The sequence below is a fragment of the Neophocaena asiaeorientalis genome, unplaced genomic scaffold (assembly GCF_003031525.2).
Source record: "Neophocaena asiaeorientalis asiaeorientalis breed wild unplaced genomic scaffold, Neophocaena_asiaeorientalis_V1.1 scaffold614, whole genome shotgun sequence".
Classification (NCBI taxonomy): domain Eukaryota; kingdom Metazoa; phylum Chordata; class Mammalia; order Artiodactyla; family Phocoenidae; genus Neophocaena; species Neophocaena asiaeorientalis.
This window is the reverse complement of record NW_020172990.1, coordinates 312,169-329,171: the sequence shown is the minus strand read 5'-3', so window position 1 is coordinate 329,171 and position 17,003 is coordinate 312,169. Positions and strand designations below refer to the sequence as shown.

At 56.2% G+C, this 17,003-nt stretch overlaps 2 protein-coding genes across 5 annotated transcripts in view; both read left to right on the top strand.

Moving 5' to 3' along the window:
* The window catches only part of MYADM (myeloid associated differentiation marker), an 8,610-nt gene extending 1,311 nt beyond the window's left edge, over positions 1–7,299 (top strand). The window contains exons 2-4 of one of the 4 annotated variants that reach the window (XM_024742205.1): positions 87–241; positions 3,198–3,273; positions 4,971–7,299. In XM_024742205.1, the coding sequence (XP_024597973.1) occupies positions 4,973–5,935 (963 nt within the window). In that variant the 5' untranslated portion in view covers positions 87–241; positions 3,198–3,273; positions 4,971–4,972 and the 3' untranslated portion in view covers positions 5,936–7,299. Of the gene's footprint in view, positions 1–9; positions 242–294; positions 1,582–2,962; positions 3,095–3,197; positions 3,274–4,970 lie in introns of those variants that run through there. The other 3 variants (XM_024742204.1, XM_024742207.1, XM_024742206.1) reach the window with 3 other exon arrangements.
* Positions 7,300–10,486: 3,187 nt separating this feature from the next.
* Positions 10,487–17,003, top strand: part of PRKCG (protein kinase C gamma) — a 19,124-nt gene continuing 12,607 nt past the window's right edge. The window contains exons 1-5 of the mRNA XM_024742217.1: positions 10,487–10,656; positions 11,067–11,098; positions 12,118–12,200; positions 16,561–16,672; positions 16,821–16,952. Of these exons, the coding sequence (XP_024597985.1) occupies positions 10,487–10,656; positions 11,067–11,098; positions 12,118–12,200; positions 16,561–16,672; positions 16,821–16,952 (529 nt within the window). The remainder of the gene's footprint in view (positions 10,657–11,066; positions 11,099–12,117; positions 12,201–16,560; positions 16,673–16,820; positions 16,953–17,003) is intronic.

The window sequence follows — 17,003 nt, the reverse complement described above, 5'->3', positions numbered from 1 at the left end:
CCTCCGTAGGGCACGCAGCCGGGTACACAGAGCTCCCGCATCCCTTCGGACCCCTCCCTTCGCGACGCGAGAGTCTTCCACCCTAGGACTCGGCCTCAAAGCCTTCTCAGTAGTCGGCCTGGAAGACACCCAGCAGTAGCAACGCGGGCAGCTGCCGGTCGCCGAGCCTCCGCGGCCGCCACGAGGCCCCGCCCAGCGGCAGCCTAGAGCAAGGCCGCGCCGGGGACGACTGCAGAGCGCGGTGAGTGAGCCCTGCCAGCAGGGAGGGACCCGGGCGTCCCGGTCCCCGCCCCACCCCAGCCCCGGGCAGTGCCTCCCCACCTTCAGCTCCCGCTTGCTTCTTGGCTCGTCAATCCGTCTCAGGGCCCCAGAGCCGCCCCTAAAAAAGGACCCCCGTACTCTGGGGCCCGGGCAGACCAGCCCCTTGGGCCCTCCCCTCTTGCAGGAACCAGGAATCTGGCACCTCCAGCCCCCAGTCTCGTCCTCATTAAGCTTCTGAGCCCCTCCCTCTTTCCAGGAGCCAGGATTGCAAGCCAAAAATATCTCTCCCTTACAGACCCAAGAGGCCTGGCTAGCAAACACATCTGCTCCGAAAACCCAGGAGCCTGAGCCGCAATTGCTCTTTTGAGCCAAGATTCTGGGCCCGCGGCCTCGGAGTCCATGCCCCCAACTCCTATGGCCTCGATCTCAGAAGTCCTGCTACCAACAACCTCCCTCCCCTGCCCCCATCGACAGGGACATACGGGAGCTAGGGGTCTGGCCCATCAGTCCCTTACACCGCGAATCCCAGTGTAAATGAGTATTAGGAGACCCATTTTGCTCTCCCTCAAATTCCTTACTTACGGGAATCCAACCACTGTTCTTTTGGGGACCCAGGAGTCGCGGACCTCAGCCCAGAAACCCCCTAAAGCCTAGGGATCGGCACACCCTCAACTCTTTCCTATTTCAGGGACCCAGGAGACACAGACCCTAGCAAACAGAGCCCATTAAATTGAGAGGCCCAGTCCCCCAACCCACCGCGACCTAGAAGTCCAAAATTTCGTCCATCCTGGAAGAGCAGGGCCAGAGCAGAGGAGGAGGGAGGGGCCAGGAAGGGAGAGGGAGAACGGATTGAGGTGAGACTGGGGTGGGGAACCTGAGCTGGGGGGCTCTGTCCTAAACAAAGTCTAAATAGACGGGTTGCCACGGCAACGGCCTTCCCCGGGCCTGCTCTGGAGACCTCCAGTGCTGTGTCGAGGAGGGCACCCCCAGGAGCATCCACTCCGCCAGCTGTTGTGTCTTCCTGTTTTGTCACCACGGAAACGGTGACCTCAGCCCTCCACCCCTACCGCTGGCGGGGCGGGAGAGCTGCTGTGTATTTATCTCTGGGGATGTGGTCTTATCTTGGCCCCGCCCTCGGGGCGGGACTGGGATAGCCCTGGCAGGGGGTGTCCCTCACTCGGCTCCAGCCCAGAGCTCCGGCCCCGCCCCCAGCCCTGCCCGCGCTCACTCCCCGGCCCCTCCAACCGCACCCAGACCGCAGACCCTCCTAGTCTGCAGCTGTCGCTTCTGCACCAGCCGCAGCCGCCACAGCCCCGTAAGGTGAGGCTGAGGGATCCCCCGAGAGTGGGAGCAGCGTCCAGGATTCTTGGGTGCAGAGGGATTCCAAATGTCTTCAGTCCCTAGAAAGATGGGCTGGGTCAGGACTCGGGTTCTGGAGAGGAGAGGGCTGGGGACATGAACTCATACGGGTCATACATCTGAAAAAGGAGGGGGAGTGGGGCCTGGACCCCTGGGTCTGAGGGAGGAGGGGCCGGGGGTCTGGACTCCTTGGTCTGAGTGGGGAGGGGCCGGGGGTCTGGATCCCTGGGTCTGATGGAGGAGGGGCTGGGGGCCTGGAGAAGCTTGGAATTGGGAGTCCTGGGTTTGAGAAAGGGAGTGGCTGGGGTTCAGAATTACTGACCTCCTCCCCATCCAGGGGGTAGAATCCGAACTTTAGACTCAAAAGGCCAGAGATGGAGCTTCAGCACCCGTGGTCCCAAAGTGAAGATGGAGCTGGGCCCCTTGGTGCTGAGAGCACAGGGCGCGCTTCTGAGTTTGCGGAGTGATGGGGTGTGGTGTCTGGCGAGGAGATGGGGAGGGGACTGGGCGTGGCAGCGAAATCCTCAGCTTCTCCACGAAGCCAAAGGGTGTTTTCCTCTCCCTCCTCGGGTCTCTGGCAGTTCTTTCCTGAGCTCTGACCTCAGGCGACGGCTGGGGGCTCTGAGAGTGGAGACGGACCCCTCCTCTCCGGGTGGTCCGTGCGCTAACTTACCTTCCAGGGGAGACTTAACTGACTGTGGCCCGCCCTCTGCCTCCTGGGCCTGTCCCAACTTCCTCCTAACGGGTCGGGGGAAGCGGGAGGTGGCCCGGGAGGTCCAGCTGTAGCTGGGAGACCAGCCTTACGGGAGGTGCTGGGAGGTGTGGCCACTCTCTCTGGACTGGATTCCAACGCTGTGCACAGTTTCCCGCCGCGGGGCGGGAGGCGTCCGCAAGGCGAACCCAGGGGTCCGGGTACATAGCCACTCCTCTCTTAGAGACGCTCTTGGGGGCGAGGTCCAGGCTCCCGGCCCACCTTATGGGGACCCAGAACTCACATTTTGAAGGACCCGGAAATTCGAACGTGCAGGCTTCTCCTCCTGCGACCCGGCGCCCGGGCTCTGCCCCCCTTCCCCCGCCGGAATCCGCGAGCAGGGCGGGGGTCCCAGCGCCGCCTCCCGGCCCCCGCCACGTTCCAAATGGCTGGGCTGACTTGAATCCCTTATAAGGACGGAGACGCGGCGCCGCCCGGGCCGCCCGCCCCCTCAGCCACCGCCCAGGGCCCTCCGGCCGCCGGCCCCGCGGCTTTCCTGGCGGGGGCAGGGTTACGATCATACACGCCCACGCCGGCCCGCGGGGCGTGCACTTTGGCTAGGTTCCCTCCACTCCAGTCCTCGCGGTTTGCGGAAAGAGGAGGAAAGAAGGGGCGGGGCTTCCCCGGGGTCACCATCCCCGACCTCTTAGGGGCTCCGGGCCAAATCCCCGCCCTGGCTGGGAGGCGCGCCCAGGGTCTGCGGAGCCTCACCGCGCGTTCTGGGTGAGCCCCGGGCAGTAGGCCGGTTGGTCGCCTGGGTCCCGGGAGGGTGGAGCCGGGTCTGAGCGGACGCTGACGTTGTTTCTCCCTCCTGTCCTCTGACTAGCCTTTTCCAGGTGTCTGACTTAATCCGCCTCCAGAGCCGGATCTTTCTCTGGTGGGATCTTCAGCAAAGACCGCTGGTGAGTGGGCTGGGGGCTCTGACTCTTGGGTCTGAGGAGGGAGAGGTTCTGATGTCTGGACTCCTGGGTCTGAGGGAGACGGACCTGAGGCCTGAGCTGCTCTGTCAGAGGAAGGAGCGGGCTGAGGGCCCTGAACTTGGGTTCTGAGATAAGAGTTGGGGAGTGCAGTGCTCCTGGGTCTTAAGGAGGAGGGGCTGGGGACTTGGACTCCTGGATCCTGAGACCTGGGACCTTGCGTTCCAAAGAGAGGGGCCCAGACACCTGTGTATATGAGGAAGAAGTATGTTCGGCAGCTGTGGCCTCCTGTGTCCCCAGGAAGCTATTGTACAGGGACAGCTGGGCTAAAGGCTGTGACACTGCCCTCCTGACACTGGAAGGAGGATGTCGCATTGTCTCGGGGCTGAGAGAGGCCTTCTGAGATTTTTAGAGGTGGCAACCAAGAGATTAGCTATTTTAGGGCCTGAGGGAGGACCTGGACACCGGGTCAGGAATTGAGGCCAGGCCTTCATTCCCGAGGGTCTTTAGGACAAGGACATCAAAGTCAAAGGTTCTAAAGGGATAGAAGAAAGAAGTTGATTTCCCTGAGTCTGGTGTGCTCACGGCTGAGGGCCCAGAGCCCTGGGGTCTGAAGCTGTATTTCTGAATGAGGGAGAACTAGAGATTTCAGTGGCACTGGGCCAGCTGAGAGAATCTGAGGAGCTGAGTTTCCCAGAAGTTGGGGAACTAGGGGGCTGGACCTCATGTTGGGGAAGGGGGAGAGGCTTTCCTTTGGGTTGGAGTACTCCAGACCGAAATCCATTTGGCCATAGCAGGGGTGCTGCCGAGATTGGTAAGACCCAGTTCCAGAAGGGAGAGAGGGCTCTTGTCTTCCAGGAGCTGGGGCCAGCCTCCTGCTTAGTGAGAGGAGACAGGCTGGAAGGACGGAAGGGAACTGATCAGATGTGGGTCCCTGAGAAGGTTTCCATGTAGAGGCTGGACTCCTGAATGTCTGGAGGCTGGAAATGTTTAGGACCCTTAGGTGAAAGAGAGGCTGGGCTGCAGCGTCCTGGGTACCCAAAGGGAGGAAGTGCAGAGATGGAGTTTCTGAGAGGTCACAGAAGACAGGGCCTCTTCCTGTGCTGCTGCTGCTTTTTTTTTTTTTTTTTTTTAAATATTTATTTATTTATTTGGCTGCGCTGTGTTTTAGTTGCGGCACGCGGGATCTTTTAGTTGTGTCACGCGGGCTCTAGTTCCCTGACCAGGGATCAAACCTGGGCCCCCTGCATTGGAAGCTCTGAGTCTTAACCACTGGACTGCCAGGGAAGTCCCTAGAGCAGAATCTTGAGTGGCTGGGTTGCTGAGTCCCTTAGGGACGGAGGGCAGCTTTGTGTGTTTGGAGTGGGAAGAAAGATACGTGGTTTTACAGGAGTTGGCTTTTGGGGAGAGGAAAGGAGGGTCCTGGGAAGGAAAGAGATAGGGGACTACACTCCTGGGCTCTGACATGAGGCTGGAGGGAGGAGGAGGCTAGCACCGGGCGACCACCTCATCCCTGGAGGGCTGGGACTGGCCCAGTATGAAAACTCACATCCTGGGTACGCCTCAGCTAGAGTCGAGATTACGCTGTCCACACGCCCCCTCACTCCAGGGAGGCAAGTGCTGGGGGCCTGGATCTTCCAGTTTGGAACCTTCTTAGGACACGTTCTTTCCCCTCCACCCAGCCATGCCGGTGACGGTGACCCGCACCACCATCACGACCACGTCGTCCTCGGGCCTGGGCTTCCCGACCACCGTGGGGTCCCCTCGGGCACTGACCCAGCCCCTGGGCCTCCTCCGCCTGCTGCAGCTGATCTCCACCTGCGTGGCCTTCTCGCTGGTGGCCAGTGTGGGCGCTTGGACGGGCGCCATGGGTAACTGGTCCATGTTTACCTGGTGCTTCTGCTTCGCCGTGACCCTGATCATCCTCATCGTTGAGTTAGGCGGGCTCCAGGCCCGCTTCCCCCTGTCCTGGCGCAACTTTCCCATCACCTACGCCTGCTACGCCGCCCTCTTCTGCCTCTCGGCCTCCATCATCTACCCTACCACGTACGTCCAGTTCATGTCTCACGGCCGCTCCCGGGACCACGCCATTGCCGCCACCACCTTCTCCTGCATCGCTTGCGTGGCTTATGCCACCGAAGTGGCCTGGACCCGGGCACGGCCCGGCGAGATCACTGGCTACATGGCCACCGTGCCAGGCCTGCTCAAGGTGCTGGAGACCTTCGTGGCCTGCGTCATCTTCGCCTTCATCAGCAACCCCTACCTGTACCAGCACCAGCCGGCCCTCGAGTGGTGCGTGGCCGTGTACTCCATCTGCTTCATCCTGGCGGCCGTGGCCATCCTGCTGAACCTGGGCGACTGCACCAACATGCTGCCCGTCCCCTTCCCCAGTTTCCTGTCCGGGCTGGCCCTGCTCTCCGTCCTCTTCTACGCCACGGCTCTGGTCATCTGGCCACTCTACCAGTTCGACGAGAAGTACCACGGCCAGCCCTGGCGGTCCATGGATGTGAGCTGCAGCAGGAGCCACGCCTACTACGTGTGCTCCTGGGACCGCCGACTGGCTGTGGCCATCTTGACAGCCATTAACCTGCTGGCTTATGTGGCCGACCTGGTGTACTCGGCCCACCTGGTTTTTGTCAGGGTCTGAGGCTCTGCCCTGGAGGGGCTACCGATTCCCTCTTCTCAGTGGAGGTTCTTTACCAAGTTCTGAGGCCCTCTGAGGTCCTCTTCCCGGCTCCCCTCTCTCCTGCGTTTCTCATACCCTTCCCAGCTCACCCTCCTCTCTTTTCTGTTTCTTTCACTCCTTCTGCTCTGTCTCCCTTCTGTTCTGTTTGGTTACAACATCCTGTTTGGCTTCCTTCTCTTTCTGCTCTCTTCTTTTCTACACGTTCTGCTTTGGGGCTCTTTTCCGGTCGTCCTGTTTGTTTTCTCAACTGCCTGTTATCTGACCACCTCTTCCCACTTTCCTTCTGATCGATCAGGAGCCCTGAGAGTTCATCCTTCTCTGCCCCACAGCCCACTCCCACCTCCAAAGGTGCTGAGCCCCACATCACACACCCCTTTTGCAGCTGTTCATACCCTGGGCCTCCAGAGGGGCCTCATTGCCAAAGCATGCCTGCCCACCCTGGCTGTGCCTTAGTTGGTGTGTACGTGTGTGTGTCTGGGGGGTGGGGGTGGGTAGCTAGGGATCGGGCCCCCTTTCTCCCAGTGGAGGCGGGGTGTACAGTCTACCTCCCCTTTAAGTGAAAAGAAAGAAAAAAACTCTGGAGGTCAATAATTTCCAGTGGGTGGGAGGCTTAAAGCATAGACCCTCGGTCCCTATATCCCCCCTGGTGCTCAGCCTGGCCTGAGATCGGCTCCAGAATTTTTGCCAGGCTTACTAAAAACCCACTGCCTAGAGGCCATCTTAAAGGAAGCAAGGGGTGTATGACTTCCATCCCAACTACTCCCTGGAGTATCAAAACACTGGCAAAAAAACTGCATTGTCTTGAAGACAACTGTCTGAAGCATTTGTAAGGGCCAGTGATGTGGCCCTCCAGCCTCAGTGTCAAAAACTGCATCTCCTGCCTTTGCAGGGAGGAGAAGAAAATGGCCACTGCCAGCCTTAAAGGTGATGTTAGCCTGTTGTTTTTTTTTCTGGTCAGGAGAGCAACCATCACTGGGTGGCCCTTTTCTTAAAAGGGAAGTTTCTTTTGAAAACAATTTTGGGGGTGGGTGGGAATTGGTACTGTGCCATAGTCAAAGGAATTGCATTGCTTGAGTATGTGGTGTACACACACGTGTGTTTGTGCGTGCTAGTTGCTTTCTGCTGCTGCTTCCTGCTTCTCTGGGACTCACATGCGTAACATGATCTATATAAATGTATAAATATATATTTTATTTTTTTTAAATTCCCTGGAGCTTCTGGTTCCCATCAGCCCCTGCTGTCAGTCATAGAGGGAAGCCTTGTCCCTTCTCCCACACCCATTATGTTCTTTTTTTTAAAACCCCAATATAAAGATAAAAGAATGACTTGTGCTTGCTTTATTAATGGGGAGGGCTCCAAGAGAGAGGGCAAGGCCGAGGTTGCTGGGTCTGGTAGGAGAACGGGGCTGGGGTCAAGACAGCTTTGGCCCCATCAGAAAAAAACTGAGTCTGGATCTTACACATTACTCTCTCAAATGAGGAGGGCTAGTTAGGATAGAAATGAACAAGACTTCTCCCTCCTTGGAGTCCCACGAGCACCTCAGAAATACCGTGTCCCATTCTGAGTGCAGCAAAATCAATGCTTTCAGGTTCCCATTTCTCACGGCGAGAACCCAGTCACCACTCCCTACCATCTGCCCTCTCAGTCATCAAACACTGTATACTTCCTCCTAAATCCTATTTATATCTCTCCCCTCCTCCAAGTTCCTTTCGTTTCACCTGAGCTACTGTCCCAGGCTCCTCCAGGAGCATCCTACCTCCAGCCCACCCTGGCCCCAGAGGGATGCTTTCCTTTTCCGACATTCAGATCTGATCCTGTCCCCCTCTGCTCAGATCCTTCCGTATCCCACTCCACATTGCCTATAGGTAATACCAAAGCCCCTCAGTCAAGGCCTTTGGGATCTGACGCTGCCTATATTCCCACTCTCAGCTCCATTTTACCCTTAGTTCTAAGCTCCCTGACACACGTGGTCAATAAAACACTTCGATGAAGATCACATGAATTACTCCTGCCATGAATCTCTGTCCCACAGAAGGTCATCTTATCGGTTTCTCCAAGACAATCACAACTACATAAACACATGACTCGGAAAAATCAAGGATCGTGCAACCCACTTTCTGCGTCTACACCCGCAAAAGCAATTGGCAAGATACATTGCAAGGGAGGTAAGGGTCCCGCTGGAAGAGGGGGAAGGGCTAACTAGAGCAGGCGCACGTCTATTTTAGTGAGGAAAATCCTCCTTTCGATGTCTGCAGTGTCCATCCCAGAATTCTGACCCACACCAATCCCTACCTTGTCGAAGAGCGTCTCGCACCCCCACCCCTCCCCCATCCCACTCTTAAACGCCTTCTAGAAGGCACTAGACAGAACAGCTGTAGAACCTTGGGGTGATATGTTGGTGATGTGGGAAAGAACCCAAGCAGAACGAGAATAGAGCGCCGTGGGATTCCTAGGTCAATTTTCGGGGCCACCCCCGCCCCCTATCCTCTCTCCTGGGGTACGGCGGACGCCTGGAGGTGGCTGGAAAGCCAGTGGACCCCATGTTTTGGGGCTTAGGAGAGTACTCGGATTCTCTTATCTCCCCTTCGGCTTCCAGAAGCTGGACCCCGACCCCCAAAAGTCACAGAGAGGATGTAGCGGCCGGCCCGAGTCCCCAGGCTCCGCCTCCCCAGGCTCCGCCTCAGCGGGCCACCCCGCTTCGCGGGGCATGCCGGGAGAGAAAGTTCTCGGTCGCGCTGCGAGAACAGCTGATCGGCAGGCCCAGACTACAAGTCCCAGAATACATTGCACCCCGCAGCCCCGGGCGGGCCGTGGTTGTCCTTGGCAACAGCGGGGGTCTACCTGTAGAGCCGGGACTAGGAAGCGCTCGGGAGCTGGGGGAGGGACGGAGCGCGACCAGAGAGAGGCAGAGACTCAGGTGGGGCGACGGAGGGGAGAGACAGGAGGAGACCTGACCGGGCCAACGTTTGGAGAGACCCTCCCAATCACCGGACAGAGATGCACAGAGTATTCCAGAGCCAGCGGGGGAAAGAGGGAGAGAGAGAACCCCAGAGACGAGAGGGATTCACAGAGCCAGAGAGATAAATAGAGTGGGTGAGGAAGGGACAAAGATAGAGTTGGGGAGGGGAGAAGGAGAGGGAGAGGGAGAGAGAGCAACTTAAACATTCCGAGAGAGACCCCCAGCGATAGAGAGATTGACAGAGCCAGAGAGTGGGTCGGAGAGAGCGACAGGCACAGAGAGATACAGAAGGAGGAAGAGGCGCGCACGAACGGAGAGCGAGATTCGTAGAGACACAGGAAGGGAGAGAGGCAGAGACAAAAGCATCTACAAAGACACGGACACGGGGAGGAGGGGAGAGAAATCGAGGGAAATAGAAGAGGACATAGAAAATGAGACAGGGAGAGAGACAGAGATTGACTCTCAGAGAGAAAGACACGGAGGGAGGGAGAGACAGAGATCCACAGAGCCAGAGAGACAAAGAGACAGGGAGAGGAAGAGATTCAGGGAGACAGAAATGCAAGAATTTATGAGATGGGGAGAGACAGAGGGAGACTGATTCACAGTGAGACAGACATGGAGTGAGAGAGACGCACACACCAGGACTCAGAGGGGGTCACAGGATGAGTGACAGACATAAATGGAGATACACAGCGAAGAAAACAGGAAAATAAAAACAGAAATTCTCAGAGATAAGGAAGGAACCTAGACCCACCCAGAGAGACAGAGAGAGCGCCAGGACTAGGGAAAGGAACAGGGAAACGGGCACTCCCAGAGGGAGACCTAGAAGTACAAATTCACAGAAGCCTAGAGAGAGAAATCAAGACTCGGGTGGCATCAGAAAAATTGAGACACCAAGCCTCCCTGCTCACCATTGGACCCCAGCGCTAATACAAAGTTTGTGCAATGAAACAGAGTGACACAATCAGACACAGAGATCGGAGAGGAGCTGCAGTGGCCTAACAGGATTCACCGAGGCACCCTAGTCGGGGAGGAAGACGGGGCCGGGCGACAGATTGGGGAGGGGGCAGGGCACGGCTCGGAGGAGGCCCCCTCCCTTCAGCCAGCCCCCGGCGTGGGTGTGCGCACGTGTGTGTGTGTGTGTGTGTTGGAGGGGAGGGCATTTGTCCCAGGTCTCAAGGAGGGGGACGCCTTTAAGCCGAAACCCCGCCTCTCGGTCGTCATGGCAACGCCTCCCCCCACCCGGGGCTCCCACATTTCAGCAGGTGCCTGAGCTGGAGCTCCCACCACCGACGCCGCCCGTGCCTCCGGCTCCTCCGCGCCCTTGCCCTCGGCTCTCCGCCCCACTCGCCCGCTCCCCCTGGCGGAGCCGGCGCGCCCCGGGGTGCCGCTCCCTGTCCTGCGCGCTCCGCTTCCGGAGGTGCCTCGCCCCTCTCCTTCCCACCTCGGAATCTCCCGCCGGCTCTTTTGCTCTTCCAAGCCTTCGGCTCCTTGCCTTTCCACCTGTTTCCCGAGAAAGGCAGGATCCTGGTCCCTGCTACGTTACTGGGGCCATGGCAGGCCTGGGCCCCGGCGGAGGCGATTCAGAGGGGGGACCCCGGCCCCTGTTTTGCAGAAAGGGGGCTCTGAGGCAGAAGGTGGTCCACGAAGTCAAGAGCCACAAGTTCACCGCTCGCTTCTTCAAGCAGCCAACCTTCTGCAGCCACTGCACTGACTTCATATGGTGAGGGAAGGGGGCTGGGGCCCTAAGGGATAAGGAGACTAGTGCTAAAGACCCCTGACGCACCAGACCCCACAGTGACGAGGAAAGCGGGGGCTGCAGCCCTGGCTCCTGGCCCTAGGGTAGGTGGGGTCTAGGGGCCTGGGCCTGGACTCCTGGGTCAGAGAGTGGAGGGGCTGGGGCCCTGGACTTCTGGGTCTGAAGGAAGGGGCTGGGGGCCTGAGCTCCTGGGTCTGAGAGAAGAGAGACTGGGGGGCCAGAATTTCCGGGTTCTGGAAAGGAGAGGCAGCTGGGGCTCAGACTCCTGGGTCCTGCAGGAGGAGGATGGGAGGACGGAGGCCTCCTATGACTGGCAGAGGTGAGAGGTCCAGGTACCCTTTTCTGCACTGACCTCAGATCCTTGACTCTTACAGGGGGATTGGAAAACAGGGCCTGCAATGTCAAGGTAAGAGCTGGGGACCTGGACTCCCAGGACCCTCAGGAGGGTGGAGGCTGGGGCCCCACAGCCTAGGCTGCTTGACACACGTGTTCTCTGGTCCCCAGAGAGGCGCGGGGGAGCCCGGGGGGGGGTGTGGCAGAGACACAACCTGCAGTGGGGAGGGTGCTCTGACGGCGGGGCCAACGCGGAGGTGGTGCTGGGGGCCCCTCCCTCGGCCGGCTCCAGGTGGGGACAGATATTTGGAGAATCTGTTGCCATGGGAACAGTGAGATTTGGAAAAGGGGAGCTGAAGGGAGGGGGGGCTGGAGATGCAAAGTCAGAGCCCCCCCTGCCGTTGCCATGACAACACCACCGTCCTAGGCAGGGGCCGGCCGCGTGGGGTCACCGATGGGCGGGTGGGGGCCGGGTGGGGCCGGCAGTTATGGGGGCCGGGAGAGGGGGCCGAGTCCTAAAGCACCAGCTGCTACTTGCTGAGAACTGAGTGAGTCAGGGAGGGGGGCGGGCCGGCAGCGGCGCCCCCAGACTCACTTCTGCCCAAGTTGATGCTCTCTGTTCTGTTGGAGGACCTCTCCCTGTGTTTCCTCTCTTCTAGTTGGCCTGCCTCTCTCCTGGCTTTCTTATGGCTGTCTGTGGGTCTGTGTCAATGGGATCCTGTTTTCTCTCTGTCTCCATCTCTTTCTGTCTTTCTCTGTCTTCCTCTCTCTTTGTCTCTCTCTCTGTCTCTCTATCTCTGTGTCTCTGTCTCCCTTTGGCTGTGGGTATGCATTGGGCTCTCTGTGCTTTCTCTGTTTCTGTGATTCTCTGCATCTCTCTTTCTTTCTTTGGGTCCACGTTTTGAATTTCTGTCTCCCAGTGTCTCTGTCTCTGTCTCTCTGCATGTCAAGGTCTCTTTGATTTTCTCTGTATTGAACTCTATGGGGATCCTCCTCTTCTGGTTTTCTTTCTGTCTGGGTCTCCTCTGTTTCTGATTTTCTGTCCATTGGGGTCTCTCTCTGTCTCTGTGTCTCTATGATTCTCACCTTCAGTCTGCAGCTTTGTGGTTCATCGACGATGCCACGAATTTGTGACCTTCGAGTGTCCAGGCGCTGGGAAGGGCCCCCAGACAGACGTGAGTGCCCAGACACCTGGTTCTTCCTCCTCGGGCTGTGCCCCCGCCCTCACCCCCTCGGCGTCCGTCCCAATTTCTCCTGCTATTTTTAAGGCTGGGAGGGGAGGGGGGCTGGAGAGATAGGGAGAGCTAGTCTGGCCCAGATTCCCTGCCCTTGGCCTGGAAAGGGGGAATGAGAGGGGACCAAGACAGGCTGGGGACCCAGGCGGGGGACAAAGAGGAGGCGGGGTGAGGGGACCTCAGCACGGATGTGGACTGTGATCCAGGAGTCAAGAGATTAAAAAAATAGAGAGCTGAGGGACAGAGAGAGAGACAGAGAGACAGAGAGAGAAATCGATGCAAGCACCGAGATCCTGAGATGAGACAGAGAGAGAACCCAGAGGTGCAGAAAAAAACAGAGACCCAGACAGAGAGATTGGGGCAGAGAGAGTGAGAGCAATGGAACAGAGACAGTGACACAGGAGGAAGGAAAAGGAGATCCAGAAAGACTGGGAGAGACAGAGACACAGAAACTCAGAGAGACGGGGCGGTAGATACCCAGAAAGGGAAACTAGAATAGAAAATGGTAGATAAGGATAACTGCTTAGGAGGTGCTGAGAGAGGGAAGCCCAGAGAGATCCTGTCATACACATGCACATACATGTGCATTTTCAGACACCCTGCCCGTGTGCGCACACACACACACATATATGCATATACAGACCCCTGTGTACACACACATATATGCATATACAGACCCCTGTGTACACACACACACACATATATGCATATACAGACCCCTGTGTACACACACATATATGCATATACAGACCCCTGTGTACACACACACACACACACACACATATATGCATATACAGACCCCTGTGTACACACACACACATATGCATATACAGACCCCTGTGTACACACACATATATGCATATACAGACCCCTGTGTACACACACACACACACATATGCATATTAGACCCCCATGTATGGACACACACGTGCATGTACAGATCCCCCATGTGCGCTCACACAGATACACACAACTGTTCTCTCCCTCCCCCCGCCTCCGAGCATCAGGGGCTTGCAAGAACTGCCCACCTTGCATGCCTACCCCTGATCCCTCCTTCACTTTCTTTCTGGCTGTGGGGCTCTTCTCTCTGAGCCTCAGTTTCCCCCTCTATATAATGAGGCTCACCGTCCAGTGTTGACCAATAGAACTTTCTGCAATGATGGAAGCGTTCTGTATCTTCGCCATCCAGCTGCCAGCCACCACAGCTAACTGCCGAGGGACAGAAATTTAAATCCCATTTAATTTGAATTGATTTCAATTTATTTATTTTTTTATTGAAGTATAGTCGATTTACAACGTTATGCCAATCTCTTGCTGTACAGCAAAGTAACTCAGTTATACACATATATACATTCTTTTTTAATATTCTTTTCCATTCTGGTTTATCACAGGATATTGACTATAGTTCCCTTTGCTATACATTAGGAACTTGTTGTTTATCCACTGATTTCCATTTAAATAGCCACCTGTGGTTAGGGCTACCATGTGGGACAGCATGAGTCTAGATGCCCCCAGTCTTGTTTATTTTTAATTTACTTAATCTATTTATTTTTGGCTGCGTTGGGTCTTCGTTGCTGCGCGCGGACTTTCTCTAGTTGCAGCAAGCGGGGGCTGCTCTTCATTGTGGTGCGTGGGCTTCTCATTGCGGTGGCTTCTCTTGTTGTGGAGCACGGGCTCTAGGCCCGCGGGCTTCAGTAGTTGTGGCATGTGGGCTCAGTAGCTGTGGCTTGTGGGCTCTAGAGTGCAGGCTCAGTAGTCGTGGCACACGGCCTTAGTTGCTCTGCGGCATGTGGGATCTTCCCGGACCAGGGCTCGAACCCGTGTCCCCTGCATTGGCAGGGGGATTCTTAACCACTGCGCCACCAGGGAAGCCCGGGAAGCCCCACCACCCCCCCACCCCGCCCAGGCTTGTTTTCAGGGAAGTCAGGCAGGATAAGAGCCTGGGGTCTGACACAGGGCTGGAGATGGTTTTATGATTAGCAGATGGAGAAAGGCAGAATGAGAGAGAGAGGGAGAGCACCACGGAAGTCCATGAGGCATTTTGCCAGCTTGTCAGGTCGAGAAAATTGAAGTTTACATAGAGGATGCGACCTCTGAGAACACACATCGAGCACCACTGTCTACCAGCACCTATATATGTTATGATTTGGCTGCCTCGCCTGCCTCCACCACCAACAAACACTACATCTGAGTCATCCAGGGCTCATTGCGTGCACGCATCAGGTATCTTGTATATAGTATAGGGCTGAATCTGCTTAACAGCTTGTAAGGTTAGGTATTGTTCCTGTCCTCATCTGACCGAGGCTCCTGGGCCAGGACACCTGGGCTTGAATCCCACCTCCACCGCGTATTGGTTCTGTGACCTTCCAAAAGTTTATTTACCTCTCTGCACCTCTGGAGTTCCTTGTCTATAAAATGGGGATGGTAGCCATGCCCTCATCTTGTAGGACCTTTTTAAGGACTAAATGAGTCAAATACTTGGGACAGCACCTGGTACATAGCCAGACACAAAGTATTAATTATTATCATTGTAAAATTATTACTATTACTGATGAGGAAACAGAGGACAAGGTCTTTCCTCTATATCACTCTGGCTTTCTTTTCCCTTGTGAAGCACTAAGCTTTTAATGTTGTTGTCAGCGACACAGATCAAGGGCTTAAGAAATGCTCAGGGCTCGACAAGCATGATTTCATTCAATCTTCACAAGAACCCTTTCAGGGAGGGCTCATGGCCCCATTTTATGGGGAGGAAACCTGAGTCTCTAAAAAGGGTGGTGTGGGGGGAGGCCACACAGCTGGGTGGTCGGGAGAGTCAAAAATCTGGACCCTAATCTTTCGAACTGGAGCCACAGTACTGTCTCCTCTTTAATAGCTACTTTCACCTTGAGGATAATCGCAACAGCTTCTGTGTCAGGAACCCTGCTGGGAATTTTCACCCACAGCATCTCATTTCATGTGGCAGGAACACTTTGAGCTAGGGTCAGATGAAGATCCTTAGCGGTCCAGCACATGCACCTGCCAACACCCTCCCTCCGTCCAAGTATAATTCAAAATAGAATCCCCACTAAACTGCAAAACAAGTGAAAGCCCAAGAATGTCCTGAATTTTCACCCTAGGGATAACTCTTGCAATGCATTCGTAGAAAAAGGCAAATATCAGATTATTTAACACTCAGACATTGCTGAGGGCGGAAGGAGGAATGCTTTTATTGGTGTCTTAAATTCATGCTTAATTGTACTCGACATTTAGCATCTCTTCAAGATATACATTGTTTATTTCCACTGTGCAGAGGAGGGCGCTGAGCCTCAAAATTGGGCACTTGTCTGAAATCACGCAGCTGGGAAATGGCCCAGCTCTTTTTTTTTTTTTGCGGTACGCGGGCCTCTCACTGTTGTGGCCTCTCCCGTTGTGGAGCACAGGCTCTGGACACGCAGGCTCAGTGGCCTTGGTTCACGGGCCTTAACCGCTCCGCGGCATGTGGGATCTTCCCGGACCGGGGCATGAACCCGTGTCCCCTGCATCAGCAGACGGACTCTCAACCACTGCGCCACCAGGGAAGCCCAGGCCCAGCTCTTGATTAAACCCAAGGATATGTGGGGACTGCAATAAAATCACTAATAATAATCATGGCAGTAATGACAGCAGAAATACTACTGAGCACATTTAACATGCCAGACACTGCTCTGTTGTTTACACTTAATGTTTCATTGAGGACACCTGGGTCCCTAAAACTGAGAGGTCATATTCTCCATCCCACAGGGGGCTCAGAGTAGGCAGATCATCAGCGGGTAGACATTGACAGAGGCTGACAGTGAGTGATCTGAGGTTCATGGTGGCCCACAAGTCCTCGGGAGAACAGCTTGTGGAAGGTTGGGGATTAGGGACTATGGGACTTTGGAAGCCTACACTTCCTTCAGGTTCTTCCCAAATGCCACCTTCTTAGTGAAACCTTCCCTGATCACTCTATTTCACAATCCCCTTCCCTACTTCATTTTTGTCCAGAGCACCTATTACCATCTGTAATACTATATATTTTACATATCGTGTATATTTTCTCTCTCCCTCCATTAGAAAGTAAAGTCCACATGGACAGGAGTTTTCCTTTGTTTTGCTCGGGGCTGGGTCCCGGCACCAGGAACCGTGCTGGCACACAGGAGGTGCTCAATAAATATTGTAGAGTGAATGAGTGAGGTGGAGCCGCGGGAAGACGGGAGAGCAGGGCGGAAGGGAAAGAGTTCAGGGGGCTGTTCTTTTAGGACGCCCTGCAGACCCCTTCTGACCGGCTCCTCCCTGCCCCCAGGATCCCCGGAACAAGCACAAGTTCCGTCTGCACAGCTACAGCAGCCCCACCTTCTGCGACCACTGTGGCTCCCTCCTTTACGGGCTGGTGCACCAGGGCATGAAGTGCTCCTGTGAGTCTACGCTTGCTGCGCCCGCCAGAACTTGGCGCTTCCGGGGCCCCTGCAAAAGTGCAGTGTCTGGGTTTCCAGTAAATGGGGGGAATGGAGTCTGGGGTTAAGGGCGGGACCTGAAGTGCTACCCTCAGTTCTGTACCCCCAGGCTGCGAGATGAACGTGCACCGGCGCTGTGTGCGCAGCGTGCCCTCTCTGTGCGGTGTGGACCACACGGAGCGCCGCGGCCGCCTGCAGCTGGAAATCCGAGCTCCCACTTCGGATGAGATCCACGTCACGGGTGAGACCCCGCCCCTCGCCTGGCCCCGCCCCTTTACCGGAGTGTGAGGAA